This window comes from Zootermopsis nevadensis, unplaced genomic scaffold (genome assembly GCF_977971745.1).
Source record: "Zootermopsis nevadensis isolate Lab colony 2312 unplaced genomic scaffold, Znev_1.0 Znev_ptg000020l, whole genome shotgun sequence".
In the NCBI taxonomy this organism is placed as follows: domain Eukaryota; kingdom Metazoa; phylum Arthropoda; class Insecta; order Blattodea; family Termopsidae; genus Zootermopsis; species Zootermopsis nevadensis.
Window position 1 is genome coordinate 7,314,925 of NW_028259152.1, and position 26,952 is coordinate 7,341,876.

General features: G+C 37.1%; 2 protein-coding genes across 6 annotated transcripts in view; both read right to left on the reverse strand.

The window, feature by feature from the left end:
• Nucleotides 1–16,294, reverse strand: part of LOC110832449 (uncharacterized) — a 66,237-nt gene extending 49,943 nt beyond the window's left edge. Inside the window, exons 1-2 of the mRNA XM_022069466.2 lie at nucleotides 15,657–16,294; nucleotides 14,155–14,283 (exon numbers count right to left, since the gene is read on the reverse strand). Coding sequence (XP_021925158.2) covers nucleotides 14,155–14,283; nucleotides 15,657–16,175 — 648 coding nt within the window. The 5' untranslated portion in view covers nucleotides 16,176–16,294. The remainder of the gene's footprint in view (nucleotides 1–14,154; nucleotides 14,284–15,656) is intronic.
• Nucleotides 16,295–17,928: 1,634 nt separating this feature from the next.
• spg (dedicator of cytokinesis spg) overlaps nucleotides 17,929–26,952 on the reverse strand; it is a 115,273-nt gene continuing 106,249 nt past the window's right edge. For 4 of the 5 annotated variants that reach the window (XM_022069437.2, XM_022069436.2, XM_022069439.2 and 1 more), the window contains 3 exons: nucleotides 26,150–26,352; nucleotides 25,375–25,454; nucleotides 17,929–25,006 (listed from right to left, as the gene is read on the reverse strand). In XM_022069437.2, the coding sequence (XP_021925129.1) occupies nucleotides 24,464–25,006; nucleotides 25,375–25,454; nucleotides 26,150–26,352 (826 nt within the window). In that variant the 3' untranslated portion in view covers nucleotides 17,929–24,463. Of the gene's footprint in view, nucleotides 25,007–25,374; nucleotides 25,455–26,149; nucleotides 26,353–26,952 lie in introns of those variants that run through there. The other variant, XM_087352206.1, reaches the window with a different exon arrangement.

Below are 26,952 nucleotides of genomic sequence, written 5' to 3' on the forward strand. Positions count from 1 at the left end.
ATTAAAAACCATATGAAGTACACAAATAAGTTAATTGTTCCTTTTCATATTTGTGAAAGTCTGAAATATCGCGGGGGGCAATTTTTTCCCCTCTCAACTTTGAACTTCGTAAATTTAAAGTACAAGATACATTTCTAATTTTCGTCATCAGATGCACTTTGTTACGCAACGAATGCAGAATCCCAAATAAAATGGCCAATACAGACGCCTATTGTGAATTTCTGTTCGTCCGATGCAAAATCAACAAACAGCACATGACGATATTAATTTAAAACCTAGTTATACACATGCACATATAATGCCCTGAGTTAATCAGCTCCATCATAAAGGCCTGCCCGCCTATCCTGAGCCACTCCACATCTTCACACACTATTTCCCCAGGACCCACAAACTTCAGCTTTAGGAAATAAATCCTACGCTGATGGTAAGAGACTGGATGCTCAGACTTGTTAAATGTGCCATCAAATGAGAGACACGCCATGTTTTCTGTCGGCAACTCAGATGTCCGGGCAAAGCATTCCGTTCTTATCTGATCTCTCATCAATCGCACAGAAAAAGTGACGCCTGTTGCACGTTGCCTTACATAGTACATACAATTTATTCAATGTTGTTTCTACAATTTGCTTCATGATGTCGCTCATTCCATGTTAATTTTTAATTGCATCCAGTTTGTCGGTTTCTCTACAGCAGCAGGAGATTGTGGATTGCTGTGAAGCACCAAGGTTCTTGGAACTGCTGGGCACTGTTAGCGCCTTTGTGTTAAGACCCTTTGAATCTCAATTAGAGATGAATACAAACACTTCCTTCATCATTATTCCACTGGAAATCAACTTTATTATGACGCAAATACTAAAAAACCTAGACATAATGAATGAAATTGTTGATGTACTCCAATACAGGTTTCGAGAGTGACCAACCTACTTAACTCCTTGCTAATAAAAGAAACTACGGCTAATTGCAATCCAATTCTCTTATTTTCCATCGTTATCAGTACAATACATCAACATACGTTGCAAATTCTCTTTCGTGATTCTGTGATAAATTATTTTACTTATTTATCGGGCACTAATTGTTGAGAGAACAGCAAACTTTCAAACAGCGGGCCTTGACTTCGTTTCTACCTTTCGGACTATAAATGCAATACAGGCCTATATCTAAAGATACACGCAGAATTGTCTCTCAACCTGTTAATTCTAAATAAAACGTATTCATAACATAAACACAAGTTATCCTTTACAAATCATGCATTCTTACTGCCTTCTTTAAAACAATGCAAACACGCTATGACACACTACAATTCAAGTTGTTCTACATATGATACCAGACTCCTAAGCAAATGATCATGCGATCGAATCCTGGTTTAATCGAATTCCTATTTTATGGCTGTCTTACATTATACAATGGATTGCTGTAACAAAAGTTTATAATCCTCGAAGGTCTGTTACCATATACACCATTTCGGCACACTATATCAGAGGCGCTAGTGTCGTTACTGGTACTACCGATTAATGTAAATTAAAAAGTAGATTTCGGTGTAGCCTCCAATAGCATAGCGTCATAAATAATCAAATTCATCTAGAGGTTCTCGAGTCTAAACTGTCAGACGGACGGACAAGCATCATTTGTCCTATACGCGTTTCTTTTATGCACATTGTGCAAATAAGAAATAAGAAATGTGACTGAAGAAGTAAAGAAGGTTAACCTGTGACTCCAAAGGGAATCCTCCGCAAACAAGGTTTATACTGCGAGATTACGTATGTAACTAAATGAACACACAAATTGTAACTGCCTCGCTATAAGACCTTCATCAGCAACCAAAGAACATACGTGCCCACGAAGTAAGCAAAATCTCAAAGGACGCATTTAGCAAAACAAGTTCTTGTTTCTGATGAAAAGAATCTTGATAGGAAATGACGTGAATGGAGCCTTCTGAGCACATTGGCTCACAGTTCTAGGTTCCATATACAACCTCCCAGTTACATAAGAGGCAGGGGATGTCTTGAATATCCAAGTGACTATCAGCGTTTCATGAATTATGATTCATGGAGCTATTCATTCAATACCAAACCATATTTTCAAAAAACCAATAAACAGAAATATCGTTTTATTATAAACGCCCAGAAATCACGCATGTTGTTGACTTCAACTCTTTACAAGGCAACTTATTTTGAGAGAAAATAAACCCTCCGTCTTGTATATTTCTTAAGACGAAAATACCGGTTTTTATCATTGGTACTACACCAACAAACACACAGAAATAGTTCAAATTTGACCTTGAATTTTAATTGTTTGGAAACAAATACGTGGAACAGTGTAATTTTTGCAGCCATTTTAGTCAATGGGGAAAGTATGTAAATGAAAGGAAAGAGCACGAAACAGGTAATATCATTTATTGACATGCCATGGTCAAAATTCGACATATAATTTTAACTACCTGAGAACATCGTTATGCAAGGTTTATGAAAAAATTAGGAAAATAATATATCCCGAAAATGCTCAGGCGTAATTACAGTTGAAAAACTATTAATCAAAACGCTAAAATCAGCATTACAGGATAACCTTTTCTGTGGAACGTCGTATCTTATTTTGTCGGAGGAAAATACCCTTCCTACATTGAAGCTGCCCCTAAAACAACAGCTCAGAAATTTATGTGAACCTCAGACAGATGAAGGAAGTGGGCAATTCAAACTATTACATAACGAGGAATGTAGTGATTTATACATACCACGTGGTATGTTAGGACGGTGAAATCAAGAACACTACGACGTAGGGCGGATAGCTACAAATGTTTACTGCTTGGCAAACTGTTTCTACAGAGATTAAATGAACAAACGGCTTACGTAACTCTTCCTCGTAACGAAGACTACAAAGACTATATCGGCAGGGACATGGCTAATTAATCTATCAAATAAGCCATTTCTTTATGCACTGAAGATACGAACGTAGTAACACTATTTGCTTTCTGGTATCATTCCAATAAGATAATTATTAAACACCTCGGGAATTAATGATATCTGAAGAGGCGTATTACACAACGCGATAAGTCATATTTCTGATTTTTACGGGAACTGTTTACAAATCATCGAAGCGTTGTAACCTGAGAAAAGCCTGTTGTGTGGTACACAACTGACGCCCAGATATTAATTATAATTAAAATATTACAACTATCCTTGGGGTTACTTTTAAAAATAAAATACTTTCAAATTGCGAGGTTTTGGCTTTGTGCTGTTTGGAAGACATTAACTGTTCTCATGCTGCTGCAGATGTTTGGTGATGAAGCAATGGTGTCTCAGTGAATTGTATTCACTGCCACACAAATGAATTCCTTATCCCTCCACTCAGGCGTGGCCTAACTAACTTATTAATTAATTAATTGATTAACTAACTAACCAACCAACCGGCTTGCCTTCCCGAGAACGAAATAGTCCCTGAGAGAGCCGTATGTTATAAGTCATGATGAAGTAAAGCAAAATATGTAACACAGTTTTGAGGACGGTACACACAGCCAGCAAACAAATTCACTTTATAGCACAGTCGTGCTCATTTCAACACACAAGTGTTTAAAATCACTTAGCACACATTACGCAACACAACAATAAACTAAGGTGGCTGTCTTCAGCGGCGTTGCATCGTGCAGTCTGGTTTCAATTGATCGACGTTTCACAGGTGTCGCCATCATCGTCCACTACTGCAAAATCGACCCCATGAAGAAAGAAGTAAGCAGCTCTGAATCGTCCGTCAAATACTACCAGACTACACGGCGCAACTTCCCAGAAGACCGTCTTCTTCAAACTCGCCACCGTGATTACCTGAAATCTCTCCGAGTAATAAACTTGACAAACATTACTACAGGGAAACAAATAAAACCTCGTGCACATGCTATCTTAGTCCGCTGACGGAAGCGAATACGACGTGTCGAGTAATAAAATGTGATGTTTAAATGCTGAAACCCGAATCAGAAGTTCAACGACAGGTACAACACATCATCATACCTCAGCACGTAAAACAACCTTGTGAAATGGATGAGAACAGACGAACTGTTTTGCCAGTGTTTCAGAACTTACGGTGACCGACGTTTGCTAGACACAACCCTACTGGCTCGTATAACCATTAATATCTTATCGAATTAAGCACAAACAAAAATATACGCTAGACTGATAGCGACAGTGATGTTAACCTTGTCTTCGTATTCAAATTGGAGATAACTGCATAAAATACATGCTACAATATTTGTGAAAATAGTTCACTTCACTGATAATCTGATGCATGTAATCTTCTCTAAATATTGATTGTACACCATAATTAAGACCGGTAAGACCATTAACAGCTACAGTAGTGTCTGACGCCCCGCTCATTACCGACTGGACAGCGTAACTGGGCGACAAAGTAGGTATATTCACCGGCCAAAAAAATATTCTGAGCGGCGGTATTCGCTCCATTATTTGCACATTGCTCATTTGGCCTGTATCAATTTACTTGGCGTCCGAACTCAACAGTAGTGATTTTTGCTCAGCTCGTTACGGTTTAGTTTCTGAAACGGAACAGGAAATCAGGTATTCATTTACCACATGAGAGTGCGCAACATGGTCACTCAACTGTTACGCGGTGCACGCTGCTCATAATGTGCAGACAAATGCAATTTTGGACGGTACTACTACGCAGAGCGTGTCGCGTGAACCTTCCTCCCTCCCCTGTCCATATCTCAAAAACGCCAAGATGAAGGACGCAGGTAACAAAGAAATTTTGCATTGGACAGCAGTATTGAGAATAGCATAGACAAAGTATAGCACAGTAACTTCACTTCCTCCCACCCACACTGTAATTTGCAAATGCTGTAAATATTTCAGAGACGTAATAAATTGTTATAATGGCCAAGACCATGATAATTCATCACGACGTCTGATACTTTGCAGACACGACCTCTCGTAAGAGATGCCTCAAGATGACTAAGACAGCAACTGTCACTTTCAAGACCACAAAATTTGGTCGACACTAAGACGTACCGAGTGACCGACAGTCTTAAAGCGACTCTGAGCACAGTCACACAGGCCTACATCTTGGCATTCTAACACATGTTCCCCACAACAAAGTTGGCAAATCTTCGGTGTGTGACCCGGAAGTAGGCTTATTGGTCGCAGAGCAGACAGAAGCAGAGCGGAACGTACTTACGTTAATACTAAGTCACAAGTTTCGAGGGTCATGATGTCCTCCTGGCCAGAGTTAGACAGGGGTACGATCCACGCCCAAGACCCAGAACTTCTTACTTCGGTATACGTATCAAAAATTACCTCCGTACTGACAGAATCTCCAAAGAAGAACAATTCCAGGAAGAACGTCTACAAAGAAATAGCTCGGGCCAAAGTTACGCAACACGTCACAATCAATTTAAGAGACGAATGTGGTGTTACTCAGAACGAAGTAATCTGGATGGTAGCAAAAACGATGACAGTGACGAGTCAATGGCTGATTCGAGTGTTTTTGTGATTACCTATGAAGACAATCGATCACCAAAAATTATCACAGTTTCGAGAACAGGAAGAAGGCAATAATATATTACTTGCGTGCTCCATGCTCTAGTAATTTTGTACATACAATGAAGGGCTACTGATATGAATCAGTGACGCGTTTGAACACGTCACCAATTCGCTCTCCTCTGTCACCGCCAGTTGGGCAGGCAACCCTGCCACTCGTCGTCATTGCTTCATCGCCACACGCCGTTACATTTTCGGGGTTGGCATAACGTAATGAAAGATAGAAGAACACACGGGACTTCTAAAAATGTTGATACATTCACTCTACATATTATTGTGTATAACCAGCAACCTTCTTCAATGTTTATATTGTTTTATGACAAAATAATTTGAGCCCATGGCCCATCATCATTGCCAGTTAAACACGATAGTTTATATCGATTCAAAAAACTGCAGTCAGAATTTAACATTGGACAGAGCAATTGCTGACATTCAAACCACATTAGATATTAGACAATCAACATAAAAAATTGTACAACTGACACAGTTGATGGCCCGAGAGCTCAGACACGGCTGTCATAAATAACGAATAAGTGAAAAAGGCTGTTGGTTATACACAAACATGTGTCATAAGAGCGCACGGAATGGACGCGTACAACATTAAATTCACTGTTCAGTTTCTTCCTACACTCTGGCGTATCAATAAACTACGACTGAAATTGATAAGGCCACTCGAAAAGGCCATGACTTTCACTTCGAGGCATCACAGGTGTAATTTGTTGAAAACAGATTGTCAGCATGTACGTATACACGTGTTTACTACAATATGGAGGCCAGTCATACCCCATTAAACGCCAAGTATGCGTTCCTGGACACGAGTACTCTATATGATCGGCGTTATGTGGGCTCATTTAGTACAGAACTGATTCAGACGCGTTCCTAAAATCGTAATTTGTCATTTAAATTCAACATCAGAATTTCACAGGGTTACAAAAACCATAACACATATCTAAGCATGATCTTATTTCATATATGAATTTGAATAATGTAATTATTTTTCTTTCAAAATTAATTACAGAACACGTGGAACAGGTGTGCCCGGGTGTGGCTCGTCCTCTATAGAATTGTGAGCCGTATTCTTGAAGAAGACATCAAGAATTTATTGCATTGTCTAACGCCTTTTCCAGGAAGTATTTGACTGCAACAGGATATACCAGCATTATAACGAATCAGCGATCTATGGAGCAGTGTTGGTCGAGAAAGGCTGCTACTATAATTTTAAATAGGTCTGAAAGTTATGTTATATAAATCTATATGAATATATAGGGCCTACATATTAAATTAAGCTTTTAGCATGGAATTCTGGACTAGATACGTCAAAAAACAGAGAAATTAACAAAATTTCACACATTCATTATTTGCCTGGAGGATGAGATGCGTGTACGCAGCAGGCATATAGATAGAAGAATGAGATATATTAAAAATGTTCGTTCCATGCCGGACATTGTGTGGTTCTCACGAATAATTTCCCATCAGACTATTCGGCAATTATTTTCAATGAGACATAAAGTCGGTAATTACATAATCATCATGTGTTTGATGATTCACAACTCTGCAATTTGTATGTCAGTATCACACTGCAGATAACCAAAGTTGCTGACAGATATGTCAGCGTATTTCGCAAAGCCAACGTGTCGACGAAATGTGCATCATCGGTTATCGATGTGACACTGGAAACTGTAGCAGAACCTACATCCAGACACGATGTGTACCTTATGCCCTTTGTGTGCCACGCGAAACATTACTACAGATAACATTCTTCAGTTATTTAACGACGCTAACTGAACAGGACAAGTTATGTAGCGTTCATCCAAATAGCATGATCAAAGAAAATAGGTATTGAGAATCAAATGATTAATGTTTACTTAAAGAGGTTATCCGGAATTTTACCCCACATACAGCAGAACACCAAAATCACATCAGCAAACGTAACCGGCCGACCAGCTGAGATTCGTCATCTCCTCTCGTCATTCATAACCATTCTGAAGGGCTTACAGCCTATACACGTGGTTAACAATTTTACACTATATTTCAGGGTCTCATCTGACCAGTTAGTAAATAGTTATTTGGCTGGTCAAAGAATTCCCTCCATTTATAGAACCAAAAAAGTCAACAAAAGTGTTCGCAAAAACCAGTCATCTTACTCTATTCTGATCCACTTGAATCCATTTCCATCTTCCTAACCTATTAAGACCGATTTTAATTTCAACCTCCCATCCACGCATGCGTCTCGTTAAGTGGTCTCTTCCCTGCGGCTTTTCAAAAGTTATACAAATGAAATAACTTAGTCACAAAACGCGATAGCACGCCATCAGCAACGACGCGTAGCTGCTGGCTGGCGGACACAGGTTCGAGACAGTACTGTATATAATACGCAATGATCGGACTGCTTCGACCACACGAATGTCGCTCCGCGTCATTAAAGGTACAATTTGGCTGCACGCGACAGAGACAAGCGACCGAGGCAGGCGTCAGAGTTACGAGACCGAGACTGGTCGCTTCCTGTCTGCTCTCTGTACAATCGTATGAAGTACAATTACGAGCGCGAGACAAAGACAGGCGACAGAGACAAAGCACAGGAGACTGCTCTCGGACCAGTAGTGTCTCGCGACGGGCTCAGGCAGCAAGTGTGTTGTTGAGTAAAATAATGGCAGAAATTAAATTTACTGGTGACCAAGATGAGCAATTGGTAGAATTGGTAGCAGAAAACCGACCACTGACCACCGACAGAAAGATCCTTCTTCGCGTCTGGTTTTGAATATTGAACTCATAGGTTTTCTTTGTTTCTTTCGCAACAAATAACACAGTAACACATCATCTTCTTCTTATTATTATTCTTCTTCTTCGAGTAACCTTTTTAGAAGCATTTTTGTACTCATTTTTCACAGAATATGTGCACGTATGTCTCAAGAAAACAAAGAAAACAAACACTTTGCCGCATGTCTCGGTCGTCACCTCAAAAGTGTGTGGCGACAAGCTGCGATGTGTCCGTCTCCCGTCTCTGTCGCGTGCAGCCAAATTGTACCTTAAGAGACTCATGAACTTGTCGCGGGACTTGGTTTCTCTGGTGAGATGTTTTGTTTTCGTGACTTTTGGGTGCGCGAAGTTCTGCATATGAAGCCAACACCTGCTGCAAATAAGTGCGCCTATTAAATTTGTTTGAGTCAGATTGTTATCCAAACTGAACTTGCAATAAAACTTCATATTCTTTTCCTCCTTCTTGGCCGACATTTTCGCTTTATGTCGGCCGCCTAAAAGTACGAATCATCTGCAAGAGCAAAATGAAAAGGGGAGCTAGTTCCTGGCGCCTTCAAGCACTTCGAAGGTTGTCTGTGCCTTGAAGTTAGGTAAGAACTGATAAGAGCGCTTACAATTAAAGGCTGGCGCGGCTGGTGAAGCTTTGACGTGCCCAGAAACCCAACAGTGAATTTTGAATGTTTTTAAAAACAATCTAGCCTCGAAAGTATCAAAAACTTCATACAAAGGCGTAATATAGGCTTACATACATAAAATAACTTTTTAAGGTGCATAAGCTTAGGCCTATAAAAAGTTTATTACTAATCTCAATTAATGTTAAGCATACAGAAAACTGTTTGTAGCCACTAATAATACGAAGAATATATACATAACATTTTCTTCACAAACAATTTTCCTGTACAGATAACAACAAACAGCAAGTAGTCTTCGACTATGGTAAAACGATGTCGGCATACGACAAGGGCTTTGAAACGCTTTTATCAACCGATGCAAAACACTGGTTCTACCAGGGTCACCTGTGAGTACAACAGTTGTTGACGCAACAACTCGAATTGCTTCATACGTCCTACAAATTCCACGTAAACTTCGTCATTCTCATTAACCTTGGCATAGAATACAGAAGAACCAGTCAGTTGCCCCTCATCCGTCTACTTACTTGTTTACCCTTCACCCTAATTATAACCGCTGGTATGATCCGGATACTTGCTTAATATCCTCCAGTCAAGGGCGCAAGAGTGGAACATGAGCTACGAAAGTAAAGTGTCCAGAAGTCGACATGCTCATGGTTTTCAGAGACACTTCCGGTCAAAAGAGTTCGAAAGTAGAAGGCATCCATATTTTTTCGGTGGCACTTTGAAGGTGAAAAGGGCGATACGTTACGTGATTTTCCCTGACGGTATGACATACGCAGTGCCTGCAAAAATGAGACCTTTCGTTCCTAGTCAATACCCTGTGACTGAAAAATCATTAAATGAGTATATCTCAGGAAACCAGTCATGTCGACCTTTTTAACTGAATAACGCGATCGAAAAATACCGTCTTCTTAAAAGTGATTGCTGAAACTGAGCGAACAATTCGAGGGCTACGAATAGAATTGGTAGTTTCGTCTTTTGTTTCATAAGCCTGCTGTTTAGAAGGAACGTTTATTTCGATTATATTTTAAAAGCTGTGGTTAATATTAATAATTTAAGAGTGTTCTTATTTTGTACACAAGACGGTAAGAATAATCATCTTTGTTCTATTAAACGTTTCTCTCCGACTTACGACCACGTACTGTTCATCTTGTGTCAATGGTAATTACTGATACCCGGTACTCGTGAAATAAGTGGAACAAGTCCCAACAAAATGTCGGCGACTGTGTTCACAAATCGCACTTTTCATCGGTCAAAATACCAACCGCAAAGCCTTAAGAAATACTGGAACAGTTCTAAAATACATCATGGGTTTCTTATATCGTACAAAACTGGCAATGATCAGGTCTAGAATGGGCGCAATGTGCCAACCTGTAAGAAAATGTGAGTGAAATAATTTGGAAGGAGGGAAAATTTGAATATATTGGTCTATCTGAAGGTACGTCGACTATAGGACAGATGTCTGGAGGAACTGAGGAAAAGCATAAAAATCTGTCAGAATAACAGATTCAAACCAGGTACTTTGCGAAGACGAAGCCAGACGTGGGTACGGAAGGTGAAGAAAATAAAGGACTTTGGTGGTCACATTGTCTTCCGCATTATCATTCCATTCCCGGCACACAGCTTACGAGTTTACACAATATGTTACACATTAAATGCCTCGAATACCAACGGCATAGATTGACGTCGACCTGTACACACCTAGAATGTGACCTTATAACAGAGACAAGTAAATCAAGGTCGATAACATCATTTATTCACTGGAAAGCAATTTTATCCAAGCGTTCGTAATTGCAAACTGACAACCCAACATCAACAGACTATGTCCTAATTTATTTAACGACGTTGTTTGAAATACTTGGACTTATCTCTTGTAAAACTGCGATTCGACGTTTGTTGAAAATAAAATCGTAAAAGTGACTGCTTGATTAAATGAGACTGCAAGAAAAGAATGTGTCATTTTCAACAATAACAAAATCCGTATGTCAGAGGCACACAACCACAACTCCTAGTTACATATTTCCCATTGATTATTCCAATAAAATCATTTTAATGACATTTAATTGAACATAGCAGTAGCCTACTGCAACAAATCAATTTCGACTGTAATTTGGAAAAATGGCATAGAATGACAACCATGTGTTTGTATTAAAAATGTACCTTATTGTGAGTTATGATAATTTAACTCTGAGATAGAGATACATGCCTAAATAAAATTCAACAATATTTATATGAAAGCAATGTTGGTTCATACACGTCCGAATAACAAAATAATGTGTTTTCTGCTTGGACATTTGGGTGACATGTCAAAACAATAACAATGAGGTTTTAAAAATATGATGGATTCAAACTAACGCCTTGCACGACAAGTATTTTCTGAACAAAACACATAACACCGAAGTAAAACCAATTGATCTGTAACAATCTTACCCAACTTCCTCAGGCAAAATCAAGAAAATGTCTTCCTGATCATTCCAATGAAAGATTCTGTCACAGAGGTCTTCTTGCGATTACAGCATTTTATATCAAAATTCGAGTTAAACCAACACTTATTCCGTCATATTCCACACGCGGTATGACGATTTACAAATTCGGTAGAACTACAAGATCGGCAAGACTTCAAAACTTCGAGAGAACAGCGTATACATCCAACACCAACGGCCGTAGCAACTCGTCTGTTTAAATGAGTGCTTTCGGGACAGATGGCGTGCACGTCTACCAAACATCTTAAACAACAAAGACCACCCACTCACCGTAATCAACAGTGACTGAATTTCGTTAGTTCATAGCCATCAAAACTGTTACACTGAGCACATGATCAGTGAACTGAAGAAGCCTACGTGCGGGATCAGAACCATAAATATTCACAATTATTATAGCGTAAAGTAAAGTTGTCAATATATACTATATTCAAAATATAGCATATACTATAACGTATTGACAATAATTGTAAACGGGATACACGTGCATAATCCTTATTGGTTTTGTGCGGCATTTTCTGCTCACAAAGAGATGGGAGCAAGATTATCGTGAGTCTATAAGGAATACGTCTATGGTACAAATATTGCTGCTACGCGCTGACTCTTAAAGAAACAGGTAGTAGTAACGATTCGGGATAGTTCAGGACAGTATTAAGAGTCGGGATCTAATGAACACGATAATAAATTGTTTCTGCAAAACGCGGATTATTTATTCATGACAGGTGGCTTCTGAAATCCATTTATAGTCCACTTGTTTGGACGAAAGTTTAAAATTATATTTCAGGAGTAGGCTAACAGTAATAATAATTATGATGACGACAACAATAACATATTTATTTTCTTAGATTTTATCACTTTCCTGCTCTCTAAACAGAATAGTGTCCAATTACAGTCGAATGTTAAAGGTGAAATTTCAGGTTCTCACGGCGGAGAATATGAAGAGATGTTACACCGTGTAGTCAGCCCGGCTGAAGTTTACCGACCCTAACAACCCTGATGATGGAGGTAGCATGCACCTCTGAAAATTAGGTAAACTTCTGTCAGACTACATGGCGCAACACCCTATAAGACAGCCATCTTCTATTGTTATCGGTTTCCAAGTGCGTTAACAACTAAAAGTTTTAAAATGCGCCTATCCCCTTTGCTATATGGTTGTCTGTCTGTAAAGCGTACAAGTGGGCAACTTCTTAAAAGTAAAGAAGAACATGTTTCAAAGTGTTCAATTAATTGCATTAAAAATAAAATTCCTTAGAAAATAACAGTAACTTCCAATGTTTTTGAAACTCTTAAGACAAGACTTGAAGTTTACACAGATTGGTTAATGTCTTTGCAATAAATTGTCCAGGTAAGTTGTGTACGGTAACTACATTTCTTGTCTTATGAGCAAATGTACCAACCTCACGTTGACGTTAAGATTTGGGAGGCCGTGTGAAAGGTGCGCTTACAGTGTCATGCCTGGGACGCGTCCTGAATTATCCCAAAACACGTTCCGTTGCAACACCGTCGTCATAACAGCAACAATCTCATTATTCTTAGCATCAAACCTTTGCTATAAATTACGCAAATATACCAGGAACAGACCCCAACGCGTCTATTTCCGGCAGCTGTAGGCTAATTAGACAGGCGCGTAATTCTTTTCTCTTCCGTAAGGCCTCTCTCTCTCTCTCTCTCTCTCTCTCTCTTGTCCACAGTCCGAATCTTGTACACGTGACTGGCCAAGCTTTATACCCTTTCCCGTTTTCGGAATTTTTACTGCGAAATAATCAAAGGCTAGACATTTCCATCCAAACTTCAGAAATGACAAAGGACAGACCTATTCATTTCCTTGATTCAGAAACACAAATGGCCAGCATATACAATAATTCAATGACAGGCAAATTTTGCGAAAATCCCTCTAAGGAAAGCTTTCACTCGGAATATGAATCCTTCAATAACAATAGACATGTCTACTGCGTTTTATTAATCTGTGTGAAACATCTACATGTCGGAACAAAAAGAGAAAGTGATAGTTGTTGCTTAATACGCCATTTTTCATCAGAGTCTCAGCCTGTATGTTGGTCCCAGACCTGCTGCGCACATACGATTTCTTCAATTTCACACCCCGGGACTGCTCCGTACCTCCAGAAATTAGCTACGGATTGGAAGACGGGATCCTGTTTCCGGTGAGGATTATGACGTGATACCCACTTAGCCGCCTATCCAATGGGTATATACCGAGGGCTCTTTCTTCGGTGGTAGAGCAGGCGGAGCGTGAAGATAAACCACTCACTTGCAACGAGTGTGGGGGTTAAGGTGCGCCGAGCTTCACCTCCAATGCCACGTGTTTTCATGGTTGATGCACTGCTTGAAATGGATACGGCCGTAATTTCATCTGTTCTGTCGCGGGATGAACACTTGTATCAGACAAACATTTTGCTACGAGTCCGATTATTTATAAAGTTTGGCACTTCCTTGTCTAGACACACAATTCTAGATGATTCACGGCCAAAATAAAACGATTACATGCGAATTAGGTTAGAGAATAAACACATATTCTGCTCATGAATACACCATATTCGCATCTGCGCAGCTTTTGCGTAACAGGCGTCAGCATTGACCTTGACTCGAATATCACTCGGGAGGTTGGGAGAGTTTTAAACGGGGATGGACCTGCTTCTGGTTTCACTTTTATGCTGTACCTACGTGAGTGCTTTAAATAACAACTCTGTATTAGCCTGCATGCCTGGGATTTGATGATATGAATCTGAAGCTTACCTGTGAATATGTGTCCAAAGTCACTTTCTCAGCAGCATGGCTCAAGAAGTTGGCTGGTACGAAGCCCACAGCATCAGTCTTCGCCGCCCGAACGGCCCACCAGAACACGTGCTCATCCTTGCTCAAGACCTACACGACAGAAAAAATCGTATTTCAAATTGCAAAGAGAAATTTCGAAATGAGGTGAAACGAACAGAGACCGCTGCTACAGCCCTAATAAGATAAAACTCCTTTTTACTCTTTGTTTACGCGTTTCAGCCTCCGGTGTACTTGCAGTTTGGAAGATAAGTTTCTTTTGAACATAGTTTTAAACACCATGAGGCTAATGTTATAAATTCATTCAACACATTTCACTGTTTCATGGAAAAGTTTGGTAAGAATATTTAGGCCATCTTGGCTATTTTCCATTCTCCATTCCGGTTTCGAAGACGTTCCCAGTGAACATATTTTATGCAGTCTGCTAGTTATTTTAAAAATTACAATACTTCCTACATATTCCCTAATTTTGTTTAGGAGGCTGGTAAAAAGTATTTTTTGTTTTATTCTACTTCAGAAAGAAAGTACTTTATGAATATTTTCTAAAAGTTCATTGTAATAAATTACAGACCGTCATTATAAGCTATTTATGGATGGTAAAAACACTTTCATTCTGTTTTATTTCCTCCCGTGTTAACAGTTTGGCAAATATAATAATCTCTAAGGGCTCTAAGTAAAACTAAAAATTCATGAATTTACTTTCAGGAAACAGACGAGGAAAAATAAACCATTTTGTTATTTCCAGTTCTTCTCTTCAACTTGCCGGAAGATGGAAATTATAGAATAAACTAGTACCACCGGGATTCAAACCGATTTAAATTGTCCTGGATTGATTACAATAAACTATCCAGTTAATAACACAACATAAAAATAGAGATCTTGAACATGTGGCGCTCTGTCGACTACTCACTCCAAGGTTCATCTGACTTTAAAGTCAAGTGAAGAAACAACACTCAAATTTATAAATGAAGTCAGGAGTCTAGCCCCTTACTGTTTGGTACTCCAATTAACAAAACCACTTCACACAAAAAAAACAATGAAAGAATCCAAAGTATGAAAATAATTACCGCAGGATAATTACTATGGAGGAGTGGAGATTACAAGAACACATCAAGATTACGGCTGAGGATTGTAGTCTCCTGAATTATGACACCGGGAATTCTTGTAGGTGTTTGCCAGCGTTTCGGAGGAACATACCGCATATACATGTTTCTTCTAATTGTCGGTAACCACATAAAATGAACAGCGTTCGTCATATGCCAGAAAATCACAACCCACATAGAAAATCTTAGAAAGTGTACAAATAGGGATATACCTGAAATGGCACTGGTACTTAAGCATACAATGTTATAACTGTTGACAACCGGGTTAAAAAGACAATGCAGCAGTTTTATACATTACTATAATCATTATTCTAAAAGACTACTATCAGATTTGCAGAGCTCAACAAGAAGGCTACTTCTTACCTCAAAGGCGTCTCCTTCGTCGAATGCAAGAAACAGTCTCTTTTGTGACTGCTTCAGGCAGAGAGTTGAAATTCCCGCCAGTGAATGTTCTGACTGCGAACTATGCCATGATGAGCTTGCACATTTATTAGACTTCTTCTCAACGTCTGCACTGCCCGTTTCTTTTGAAACGTTAGGCTCCGAGTTGCATTTTTCAAGTTTAGCACTCATAATAGGAGATCTTAACATTGCGTCTGATGCCATCTTGGCAAAACACTTATTGAGTTTCACCAGCTGATCTGTCGTAACTTTATTATTGTTTTCATGTACACTTCTAGTTGGACTAGGTGAGTTTGGAGTTGATTTTGTTGGCTGAATATCACAAACAAAACAATCTTCGAACCCTCGAAATGAATATTTTGCCTCATATACTTCACTCATTGTGACATCACAATCAATAATCACAGTCATAAAGGCGCTAAACAAAGACTTGTTTTCCAAGTGCTTAGTTTCGGCTTTTGGAACTTCGTGGTGTCTCATAATACTTTATGGAAAAACATTTTATCTACACTCACATCACATATTGACAAAACTATCAGATAAACTGCCTCTCCAATTTCACCGGTGAATCATTCTCGCACGTGAGAATAAAATGCGAGATTCGTCTACACCAGAGTCCTCTTGCGTGCTTAATCGGCAACTGAAATAAGACGATAGCCAATAAAACCTTGATCTGCGAACCCTAATGTCCCCATCACTGAGTTTGCAATCTAACCCCCTTCATTGAAAACGTCTGCCATCTGCTGCACATCAACACAACTAGCATGAGGTCTTCTTCTTCTTCTTTTTTAAATTACAGATCAATGTTGAAATTCACTGTGTCAGCCATTAATCAAATTGTTGCGCTTGTCCTTGTGGACTGGAACTGCCATCGAGTATTTCACCTACTATGTTTACATTTAACTTACCTTTGAGTCGATCAATAATTCTATGACTTTTAAACCGTAACTTGTTTCATGGCACGAATTCCGAACTCACATAGTTCTAAATATAAGTGCATTATTAGCCGTCGTTTCGTTCAGTGTAATTTCGTTCCCAGATCATATTCAAACATTAAATCTTTTTCTTTTTTAATTGTGTCTCTGCCTTTTTTTGTAAAGTGTAAGCTTTCTTTTCTCAAATTTTGACATCCATTTTCCTCTTTTCACTCTGACGATATGACTAGTATCAATCTCTCTACGAATGAAGAGGAATTTCGTAACTGCATGTACACTGTTGCTAATTATTAAAAATATTCAGTGCCAGCAAAAATTAATCTCCCCCTCCCACACTACGTAGACTATAAAAATAATACTGGAACAAATTAACAATCTTGTGTTTTATCAGAAGCGACCATCATTTTCCTCCTTTCCACTATTAACATTTATTAACATATGTTGGACAGATTCATCCAAGATAAAATGCAAAGGTTGCGTCCTTACCAAGTCGTCAATCATAGTTTTGATTAGGTAGACATACACACATACAGCAAGTCTTTTAAAACTACACATATAGTATGCACCAACAACAAATTTCCTCAATCTACTTTATTACAAATAAACTTTGATGCTTTCTTCAATATTTCTTGTTATATTATTGAATATCCCAACATACTTTCTTACAGAACATGACAAATGAAACACTTATGATGGTATGAGCTAAAACATGGTGTAATAAGGTACTTATAAACATTATGTGCGTATAGAGTGGCAGCAAAGCCAATAGCGAGACCTCTTAAGGAAAAACAAACAAACATTTAAAGCATTTTTGGTGATTTCAATTAATACAATTTTAATGATTTGAAAAGTACCTCTCTAGAACTGACTCAACTGTTTCATGCAATTCTTCCCTCTTTCAGCTGTAAATCCTAACATGAGTAATTACTGCATTAACAATACATTTCAATAGTGATAAAATGAGTGAAAACACATAATCAATATTCAGTCAGGAAAAGCATTTTATGGAAGGAATTTTGAAAATTGTCATTTACTCTCCATAGGCTGTAGCATAGTCATTAGATTGTTAATGTCCTTCTGCAGTTTGGACCTCTATATTATGCAAAATTATCTGAAATCAAATATAAACAATACATTTTTATTTTACCTCTCTGCCCAAATACCACCTACATATGCAATAAAAACATTCAGATGAATTCAGGATGATATGACAGGATTTGGAATCAGCTGACAGCAAAAATACAAGACAATGTAAAAGGAATGGGTCAAAGGGTTACCACCCTCACAAATTCATCCAATCACATTACTAAATATATTTATTACTGTTCTTAAATTCATGTATAATGGCCACATTTAAAAAATTCTTGAAGATTACAATCAAAATGTCCCAAACTATACTGGCACATTCATCGTTCTAACCAATAAACATAATAATAATAATAATTACATTTAAAATTCAGATAATCAAAAGTGGTGTTTAATTCTTGCCTTTGATTTCTGATACATAAAGTTCATGAAAAGAATGTTCATAAAAATATTAATATGTACCAGTATCTAAAAATGCACTTAATGGACTTCTCACATTGTCTAAGTTATTCTTTTTAAGTATCTAAGTTTATTTAAATATCATATATGAAATCCTTTATTGGCTGTGTGGTTTCACATTTTAAAAGTCTCAAAATATAAATAACTCTGTTTTATGGTGCAAAAGTAATATAACTATGAGCAATGGGAGCCATTACTAGTAGATATAAAAAACATGTAACCACACTGTCCTTTAAACAACAAAATAAACTGAATTAAGAACACTTTGGTGCATATTTTATCACCAGAGTGGCCAATCAATTCTATAAAACAAAATCACATCTGACAATGACTAGGTCTGACAATAATACTACTGTCATATACATATATATATATATATATATATGTGTGTGTATTATTAATAATATAAATATTTAAATTTGGTTGAAAAACAGTGACAAGATATTTTATAACTGGTGTAGTTTGGTATCGCAGGTCACATTTCAAGTTGTAAGTAAAGTTGTAAAAACAGTCTTTCCTACAATATGAGTCCTATATTCAAAACTGTCTGTCATATGATCATTATTCTCCTTTAATGTTTCTATATTATCTTTGATGTACTTCACAATAAATTTAGAATTCAGTTTTCCTAGTTTACCATTCTCCATGCTGATATCTACTCAAGCACTTTTTCTTTTAATAAATTGCATGGTGACATATAGTTTATATCATTGTCATAAGCAATTATAATGTTGGTGATATTTCAGGTTCTCAATGTGGCGAGGTTTTAGACGACTGTCTTATGCAATGTTGCTCCATGTAGTCGGGTAGGAGTTTATCGATGATGTACCAGATTAAAAACACATCATCCTAGAAGACAGACATCTTCAATTATAATGTTGAGAGGAGACATCTCTCCCACTAAAGTATAACAACAAATACATTCAGAACATAGGGGCCAAATACCTAAATCAGAGAATGGAAAGTGTTAAATCCATACCACGTTGTGCAAAATAGGAAAGGAATAACTAAATCTGCAAACTAGTAAAATGCCCCTGTGCAGAGCATGGCAAGTACAAATATGTGGATATGATTATTAATTAAAATATATTCAAACAGATGCATGAAGTAAATGTGGGGTGTTCCATTTGCCAAACACAAGGGATAATTGACAGCTACACTATATCACTGGCCAGCCTGTCTTAAAATTTGTTTGTTTCATCTGAACTCAAATATTAACAAATATTGCACACACTACAAAATTAATCATAATGGCAATACCAAGGAGGCCACAATATAAAAGGTCATATTACCAGAAGAAGCCTGTTCACATCATTCTGGCTCATGTTGTAGGAAATGCACACTGATAATGTATCCCAGTTATAATAATCTTGTAGACATATACCCCACTTATAATGAATTGTTCTGAAATGAATTTATATTATATAGGTACCAATTTCATAGAGGTTAAGATGAGAGCAAATGGATGTGTAAATCACTGTTCATTACTACAGTGATCATTGTTTCACCTTCTTTCATTGTACAAAGTTAACAGAAACAAAACTTCATGGACTGGAAGGCATGACATATCACTGAGCTGCAAATGAAAGAATACAATATAGGCGAAGACTAAAAGCCTCTAATGATAAAAAAGATGCCTATTTATCAACAAACTTACAATATCATGCAGTATTTACATACATCCTATAGTATTAGCATTAGAATGGGTTACAATAATAAATTTATCTAGTCATTAATATCATGGTATAACCCCAGCTCCACTCTCCATGCTCTAGAGGTATGGGAATGATTAAGCTATGTATGTATGTATGGAATGATATGATGCTTATGGAATTATGTTTGTCTTTAATTATTGGAAGGAATTCTGGATTCAGGAATCAATATTACCCACATAATACACCACTTTCAACCTGTTCATACAACAGAAACACAATGACTGAAACTTTCATGTGACTTTTAACAAATATCATAGTTTGGAGCAGACATGAATAAAAGAATTCCCTTACTACTAAAAAAGCTGATAAAGGGAAAACATTAGTAATTCTACCATTAGAAACACATTCATTCATCCTGAAAATGGAAATTGCAGTAATTGCTAAAATGTAGGTTGACCTTCAAAATTTGACAAAGCTCATCCCCAAAAACTGAAGTCACACACTGAACACCAGCCATGGAAAGTAAAGGACATATGCTGCATACCACAGGTTTATGGCGTTCCTTTGTATCTAACGTTTTAGAATACAAAAATAAAAAGAGTATTTTATGAGGTTCACAAAGATACAAGAAAGGCTGGCTGAATACACTAATGAAACTATTACAGATGAAGTATTCACTTTTCAAAATTTCTCTGAAGTATCTAAGAGTCCTGAAAAAGCTACATCAATATGAATTAAAAGTAATTCTTTTAACTTCATAAATGCTAAATATAGGTTCTTGTCCCATACTTTTGCAATTTTTCTTTCCCAATTGATGCAATGGCTTTAAAATTTTGATATTTACAGTCACCAAAGTTGAGCTGCTAAAAGCAAAATGCAGAGATTTTGTTTAATTTACCTGCACACACATAAACACAAAAAATTGGATCCTGACACACAAACTAAAACTTGCTGTTTCTATTGACAGTAACATCACTCTTATAGTGTAAACTAGTTTGTTGTATTTATAACATATTAAAAGTTCATATTTAATTTGCAATAACCCTGCAAACTTGTAGAGAATGAAAATCTGAATTGAATGAAGACAAAGCAAATCACTCACATGACATAACGTGCTTCTGTTGTAAGGACTAAGGTGAAGGGTTTGTCGTGGGGTCCTCAGTAAAACACACAACTATAACTATGTATGCACGCATGTGCACATGCACACACACACACAGGGGCTGTAAAGAATCACCTTTTAGCTCTATGATACATAAGGCAAAGTTTTGCTTCATGTAATATCAATTAAATAATCAGTTCTTGCATCAAACATTGTCGAGTTCTATGTGTAAATCTTTCAGGACACAAATGAAGATCATCGCAATTAACAACACAGTCAATAAACCCATGAAAATACTACATTCCTTCATGCCATGGCCACATAATTACTAATCACTAAAATTATGCAAAATATTGTTGCAAAAGTTTTATTTAAATAACAATTTATGTAAGATTTGAGGTTTTCACAGCGGTGAGTATGAAGATTTCTGTCTTCTTGGTTGTTGCGATGTGTAGTCTGGTCAATGTTAACCAACGTTTCAGAGGTCATACTGCCTCCGACATCAGGGCGATAAATATGCCAATAAGTTTATAGGCATTTATTGGCACATTCATCGCCCTGATGACGGAGGTACTATGACCTCTGAAACATTGGTTAACATCGACCAGACTACACAGCGCAACAACCCAGAAGACAGAAATCTAAATTACAATTATCTGTGAATTTGCAATTGCAATTGTCTTACAAATGTATGTTCAATTTTGGCTTATCTCCAGCATCAGTAGTACCATTTGGGGTTTCAGTGTAGTAAGAACTTGCGATATGTACACCATGTAGATATCCTAGTACCTAAGCTGGTATATTGGAAACTTGGCAGTACACCACAGGTGAAGGTGAATGGCTAATTTCATGCTCCAGCTGTATCAATAAAATTAAATCACAGTACCTCTAGATAAAAGATTTTGTGGGTCAAAGGTAATTTTTTTTATATATATATATATATGTGTGTGTGTGTGTGTGTGTGTATATATATATATACACACACACAATATACTTCATCCATGTCATACCATGTACCCATCATAATTATACAAACCAGACTATAATAAATGCCACAGTGGAATGCATCCTGATACCATGTCGTATGTATTTCTAAATAAGATGTTGCAACAATATCAGCATACTACATGTTAAGAACATGTTCTGCACTGACAGCTCTTCAAACGTGACCAACCTAATGCTCACTCCATATGTTAGTTCCAAATTCATTTCGTCTGAACCTGTCTTGTAACTTCACAAACACAATATACTAATATACTAAGAGTTACACAACTTTATGTGTACATTATGATTAGTCGTCTCTTTCACAGTAATGTGCTAATTCCATTAATGGCTGTCACTAAATGTATTCCATGACTTATAAAACACTGTGGGTATGTTTGTGGAGAGCACTCAAAAAGCTTTCACAAACACTTGGTCAGGAGATAAGGCAGAATAAGTCAAAGTTCGAAACCATAACTTTCTTGACCTAATTCACACTGAAGTGAAGTTCCAAACACAATGTGCATGAACTCTGACAACACTTCATATTGAATATTTTGGCCCAAAATGTATTTGTACTTTCAGTCCATATTATCCAGTCATAGTGGCCTAAATGTACTTCTTAACATGAGCTGCATCAAGAAGACCCTCAGACAAAGTTTGTTTAGTCAGTCAGGTAAATATTTTGTTTGTACTTTTTCCTGACATAATGGCTGCTTTTAATAAAATGATTGTCAAAATCTAAAGGGATATTCAAACAGTTTCTCTATCAACAATTTATAAAGTGCCTGAATTGTGTTATTCTTTACAGAAGATATTTTCTAATTTGTTTCTATTTTTTTCTAATTTTTATAAATTCAACATTTTTACTATTCTTTAGAATCAGCCATGAATATTTTCTCAATATTTTTCACACACAGACAATTGCTACAGCTGAAATGTATTACATACATATTACTTGTGGAAAAGAATGTAAAAGTCCTTTCACATAAAATTAAGTTCTACTTTAGTTTAATGTTTCACATTCTGATTCATATTCAGATACTATTAATAATAAAGAGACAACGATAGATAGATATAATTTGGCATTGCTGAGGCTGTAAGTTGACCATCTGAACAGAAAAATGTTTCCAATGAAAATGTACTGTGTTCCTAGCTGGGGTGGAATAATACTACTACTTTCAGCCTAACAATTCATGAGTTTGATGACTGATACCGTTCATCTGCTTTTTTATTTATAAATTTCATGCAAAACTAATTCAAATATATATTTTTTAAATTAGTGTTAACATAGTATTTGTTTAAGCACTTTTGGGGATTTAAATGCTAGTAATCAAAGGGTTAAGTACTACTCCATAAAGGTGTAATTGGAAGCTGCAGTAAAGCTCTCTCTCCACACATCTCTGGACTCAGTAATAGATGGAAATGAGTTGTCAGCTACCTGCAAACTTATGACTTTACCAGTCATTATGTCTATTTGGTTTCAGTATTGCTTGTGGCTAAATAAACACATCAGACAGTCTCTAGAGGTTAAAGCAGTGAAAAGGTAAAAAAGCAACAGAATCTGGACTATCTCACTTCAGAAATGTTTGTGGAAACTTTCAAAAGACCATGTCAGATGATTCCGCTGCCCAACTAAACAAGCCCAAGTTTGTTGTTTACAATAAAAAAACAGACTCAAATATAATTCTAATAACAAACACAGTGTTTTCAATCCTACACACATTCAAGATTTCTGTAAACCTGAGCAATGGCTAAAAATTTAAACTTTTTTAACTACTGGTACATGATGTAAATACATATTTATTCTAGACAGACCAATATATGTAAACTGTTATAAATATGATATGCAGTTTACAGTACTCATGAATTAATCAAATCCTTTTCAAAGATGTGCTTAAATTTTGTTTATGAATGCACATCTGGTGTACTACTGACTGCCGGGTGCATGTCTCCTAGTTCAGGAAAGTACACACATCACTCTGAAGCAAAGATCATTCTCTTCAGGTTATTATAATTTAAACAGTTCAAGATTTTGAAACACACTTCACATTTTGTGCATAGTTATTTTATTTCTTAAAAAGTAGAAAGAATAAAATTTCTTACTTCACTGTGCAAGTTCATTTACTTTGAATAAAATGTCACATCCAAAGGCAGAAATCTCAGATATTTTCTGCTGTACCATTGTCTAAGATGTTTATTACATAGCAAAGAAAACCACATCTCAATTAAGTAAAGTAATGTGCTGATTATCTCCTATTCTAAGTTCACTGTGCAAACATGTGTCCTTCCACTGTAACTCATCTTCACCAAGCCATGGTTCCTTCTGTACTCTATTGCAGTCTTGAGTTCATGACTAGTGCAGATCGGACTGCTGTCACTCAACAACGGAACATCCAGAATCAAACACAACACTTGTATGGCAGAAGCAGACCATTTTCCACTGAACTAATATTAACAGACAGACTTGGAGCAAAGGAGTCATCATGGACACAAGAGCAGAGGTACGGCACCTATCCCAATCTCAAGTCATTTCCTCAAACCTTGCGCTCATGAAGGACTGTCTCCCATAGCAGAATTCTGTGTTTGAAGTCTTGGAACTGAATAGTTTTCCACAGTGCTACCAGGGCTGCCACCATGTGATGAGACCCCAAAACTGTTTTCTACCATAATAGATGAAGAACACTTGACCTGGTCTAGTGTTCCATTTGGAGTCTTGACAGTGGAATCAGGAAGGGAATTGGGCATAGTCAGTGCTGCAGGAAGAGAGGAAGGAGGATTGAATATAGCTTTGGGTGGTATTGGAGGAGGGGTTGGGAAAGACTGAGTACGGGGAGAAATAGTTGGAGGGGAAATGTTCATGATGTTGGTGTTATCTCCACTCCCCATCCGGCGGTGTGTGGGGAGATCAAAGTCTTCATAAGACAAGTTGTTAAAATTGTTGCTGATACTACTGCTTGGTGTCTGAGAGAACTCTGAGTAGCCTGAATCACGCAAGTCATGGCCATCACTGTTTGACTCTGGAAACTCTGATGTGGATGACTCCAGGCTGATATCAACCACTGAGTCAATGCTGAAGACCCCTGATGATCCCTTCAAATAATAAGAGCATCTTATAGTTGCACTGATTCTTAAAAGTAACATTTCTCAGGACCAACATGGAATTTAGTACTTCTTACACTAGTACTAAAATGAAACTATGTATATATTGATATTTAATAAAGAGGTAATGTGGATGAAAAGAGCAGGGCATAATCATAATAACATCACAAAAACATGCTGTTTCTTTAGCATCTGTAGTGGCCATCTAAAGAGTCCATTCCTATTTCCTCATTAAAAAAACTTGATGGGATATCACATATAATACAATTGCAATATTATGAACAAAATTTGTTTTGTGCATATGAAATCAAGAAAACATAGCAACTGAAAATGGTCATGTCTAAACTTCACCTACTTACCTTCTTCACTAGACGTTTGGGAGGAGCTGGTGGTGTTTGACTGGTATCGATGAACAAGCCTGTGTTCCGCTTGTCAGGTGCTGAACACAAAACACAGAGAACATAATTTAATGTTTGAAAACATTCCTATATGAAAAGTATACAGCATGTCTATTAAATTAAATGTATCCATGTTTACAGAGGCTTTTCAATAATAAATAGGAAAATACTAATTTCTCATAAATTTCAATAACTGGTCTAACTGCATGTGTAACATCTGTAATTTTATTTACAAATTTAATAAAATGGTGTTATGAAGTTAAACTAAGTGTTCAAAGGCACAAACTGAATATGTTTTGGAATCTGTAGTGGTGGAAATTATACAGAGAAGTATGAAATATACAACCTACATAATGTAAAAATGTCTTAGGTAGAAGAATAAGCGGAACTGTTACCTCACCATACAGACTGAAACATTTTAAGACAAGCAGATATTATATATTCTGAACAGAAATTCTTGTTTTAAAAAATCAAGCCATATTAGCAGACAGAGGAAGAAGATAATGGCAAGAAAACAATAATTAAAATAAATTACAAAAATTGTTTCATGTCAGTTTTGGTAAAAATTTTATATTGAAAAATAATGTAAACTACATACTCCAGCCCAATCAATTTATAGTATTAGGCAACAAGTTATACAACATGTCTATGGGAACAAGCTATGGTATTTTCAAGGGCCACATGTACTAATTTCTATTCTCAAGTAGGCAATCAAGCACAGGGACATGACACTCACTTTGCCCTCTAGGAGGAAGCGGTGGAGCCTCCTCCACACTAGACTCAGACCAAGAGTTGCGTAACTGCAATCCATCTGGTGGACTACCAGTACTGATTATTCCAGATGAGTTGTTAGGGAAGGAGAATGGTTTGCTGTGGGATCGCTGATGTGTGGGTTTGGGTGGCCTAGGGACTGGGCTACCATCAGAATCGAGACACTCGCTGTAACAGAACAAAATGCAACTTAACAATACATGAAAAATAAAGGTTCAGTCAAACAAAACTGGGCCAAGGTACAATCTACAAAACTCTTAGTGTCATTCTCGAGAAGTAATAGTTGCTCATCTCTTGAAGACATTCTATGCTCTTATGGAGCTAGATGAGTCCAGTTCACACTCTCACATCATATCATGTAATGATCCATTTTAATATTATTCTCCCATGTGTTCTCTTGCCCTAAGGTTTTCAGAATAAAGTGCTGTATGTACTTGGCATCTCAGCCATGTCAGCTACATGCCCTTTCAATTTCCTTCTCTTAGGTTTAATCACCCTTACATATTAAATAAAGAGTAAAATTATGAAGCTCCCCATTACATACTTCTCCCATCCTCCAATCACCTCCTCTCTCTTGTTCTCATATACCCTCAATCTGCATTTTTTGCTTCAGATGGGAGACATATTTTCATATTCATATATAGCAAGTGGTAACATTACAGTATTGCATATTTTAATCTTTAAGTTTTAGATAAAAGACAAGAAGACAAAATATTCTGAACTAAACAGTGGAAAGAACTTCTTGAATTCAATCTGCTCTTAACTTCA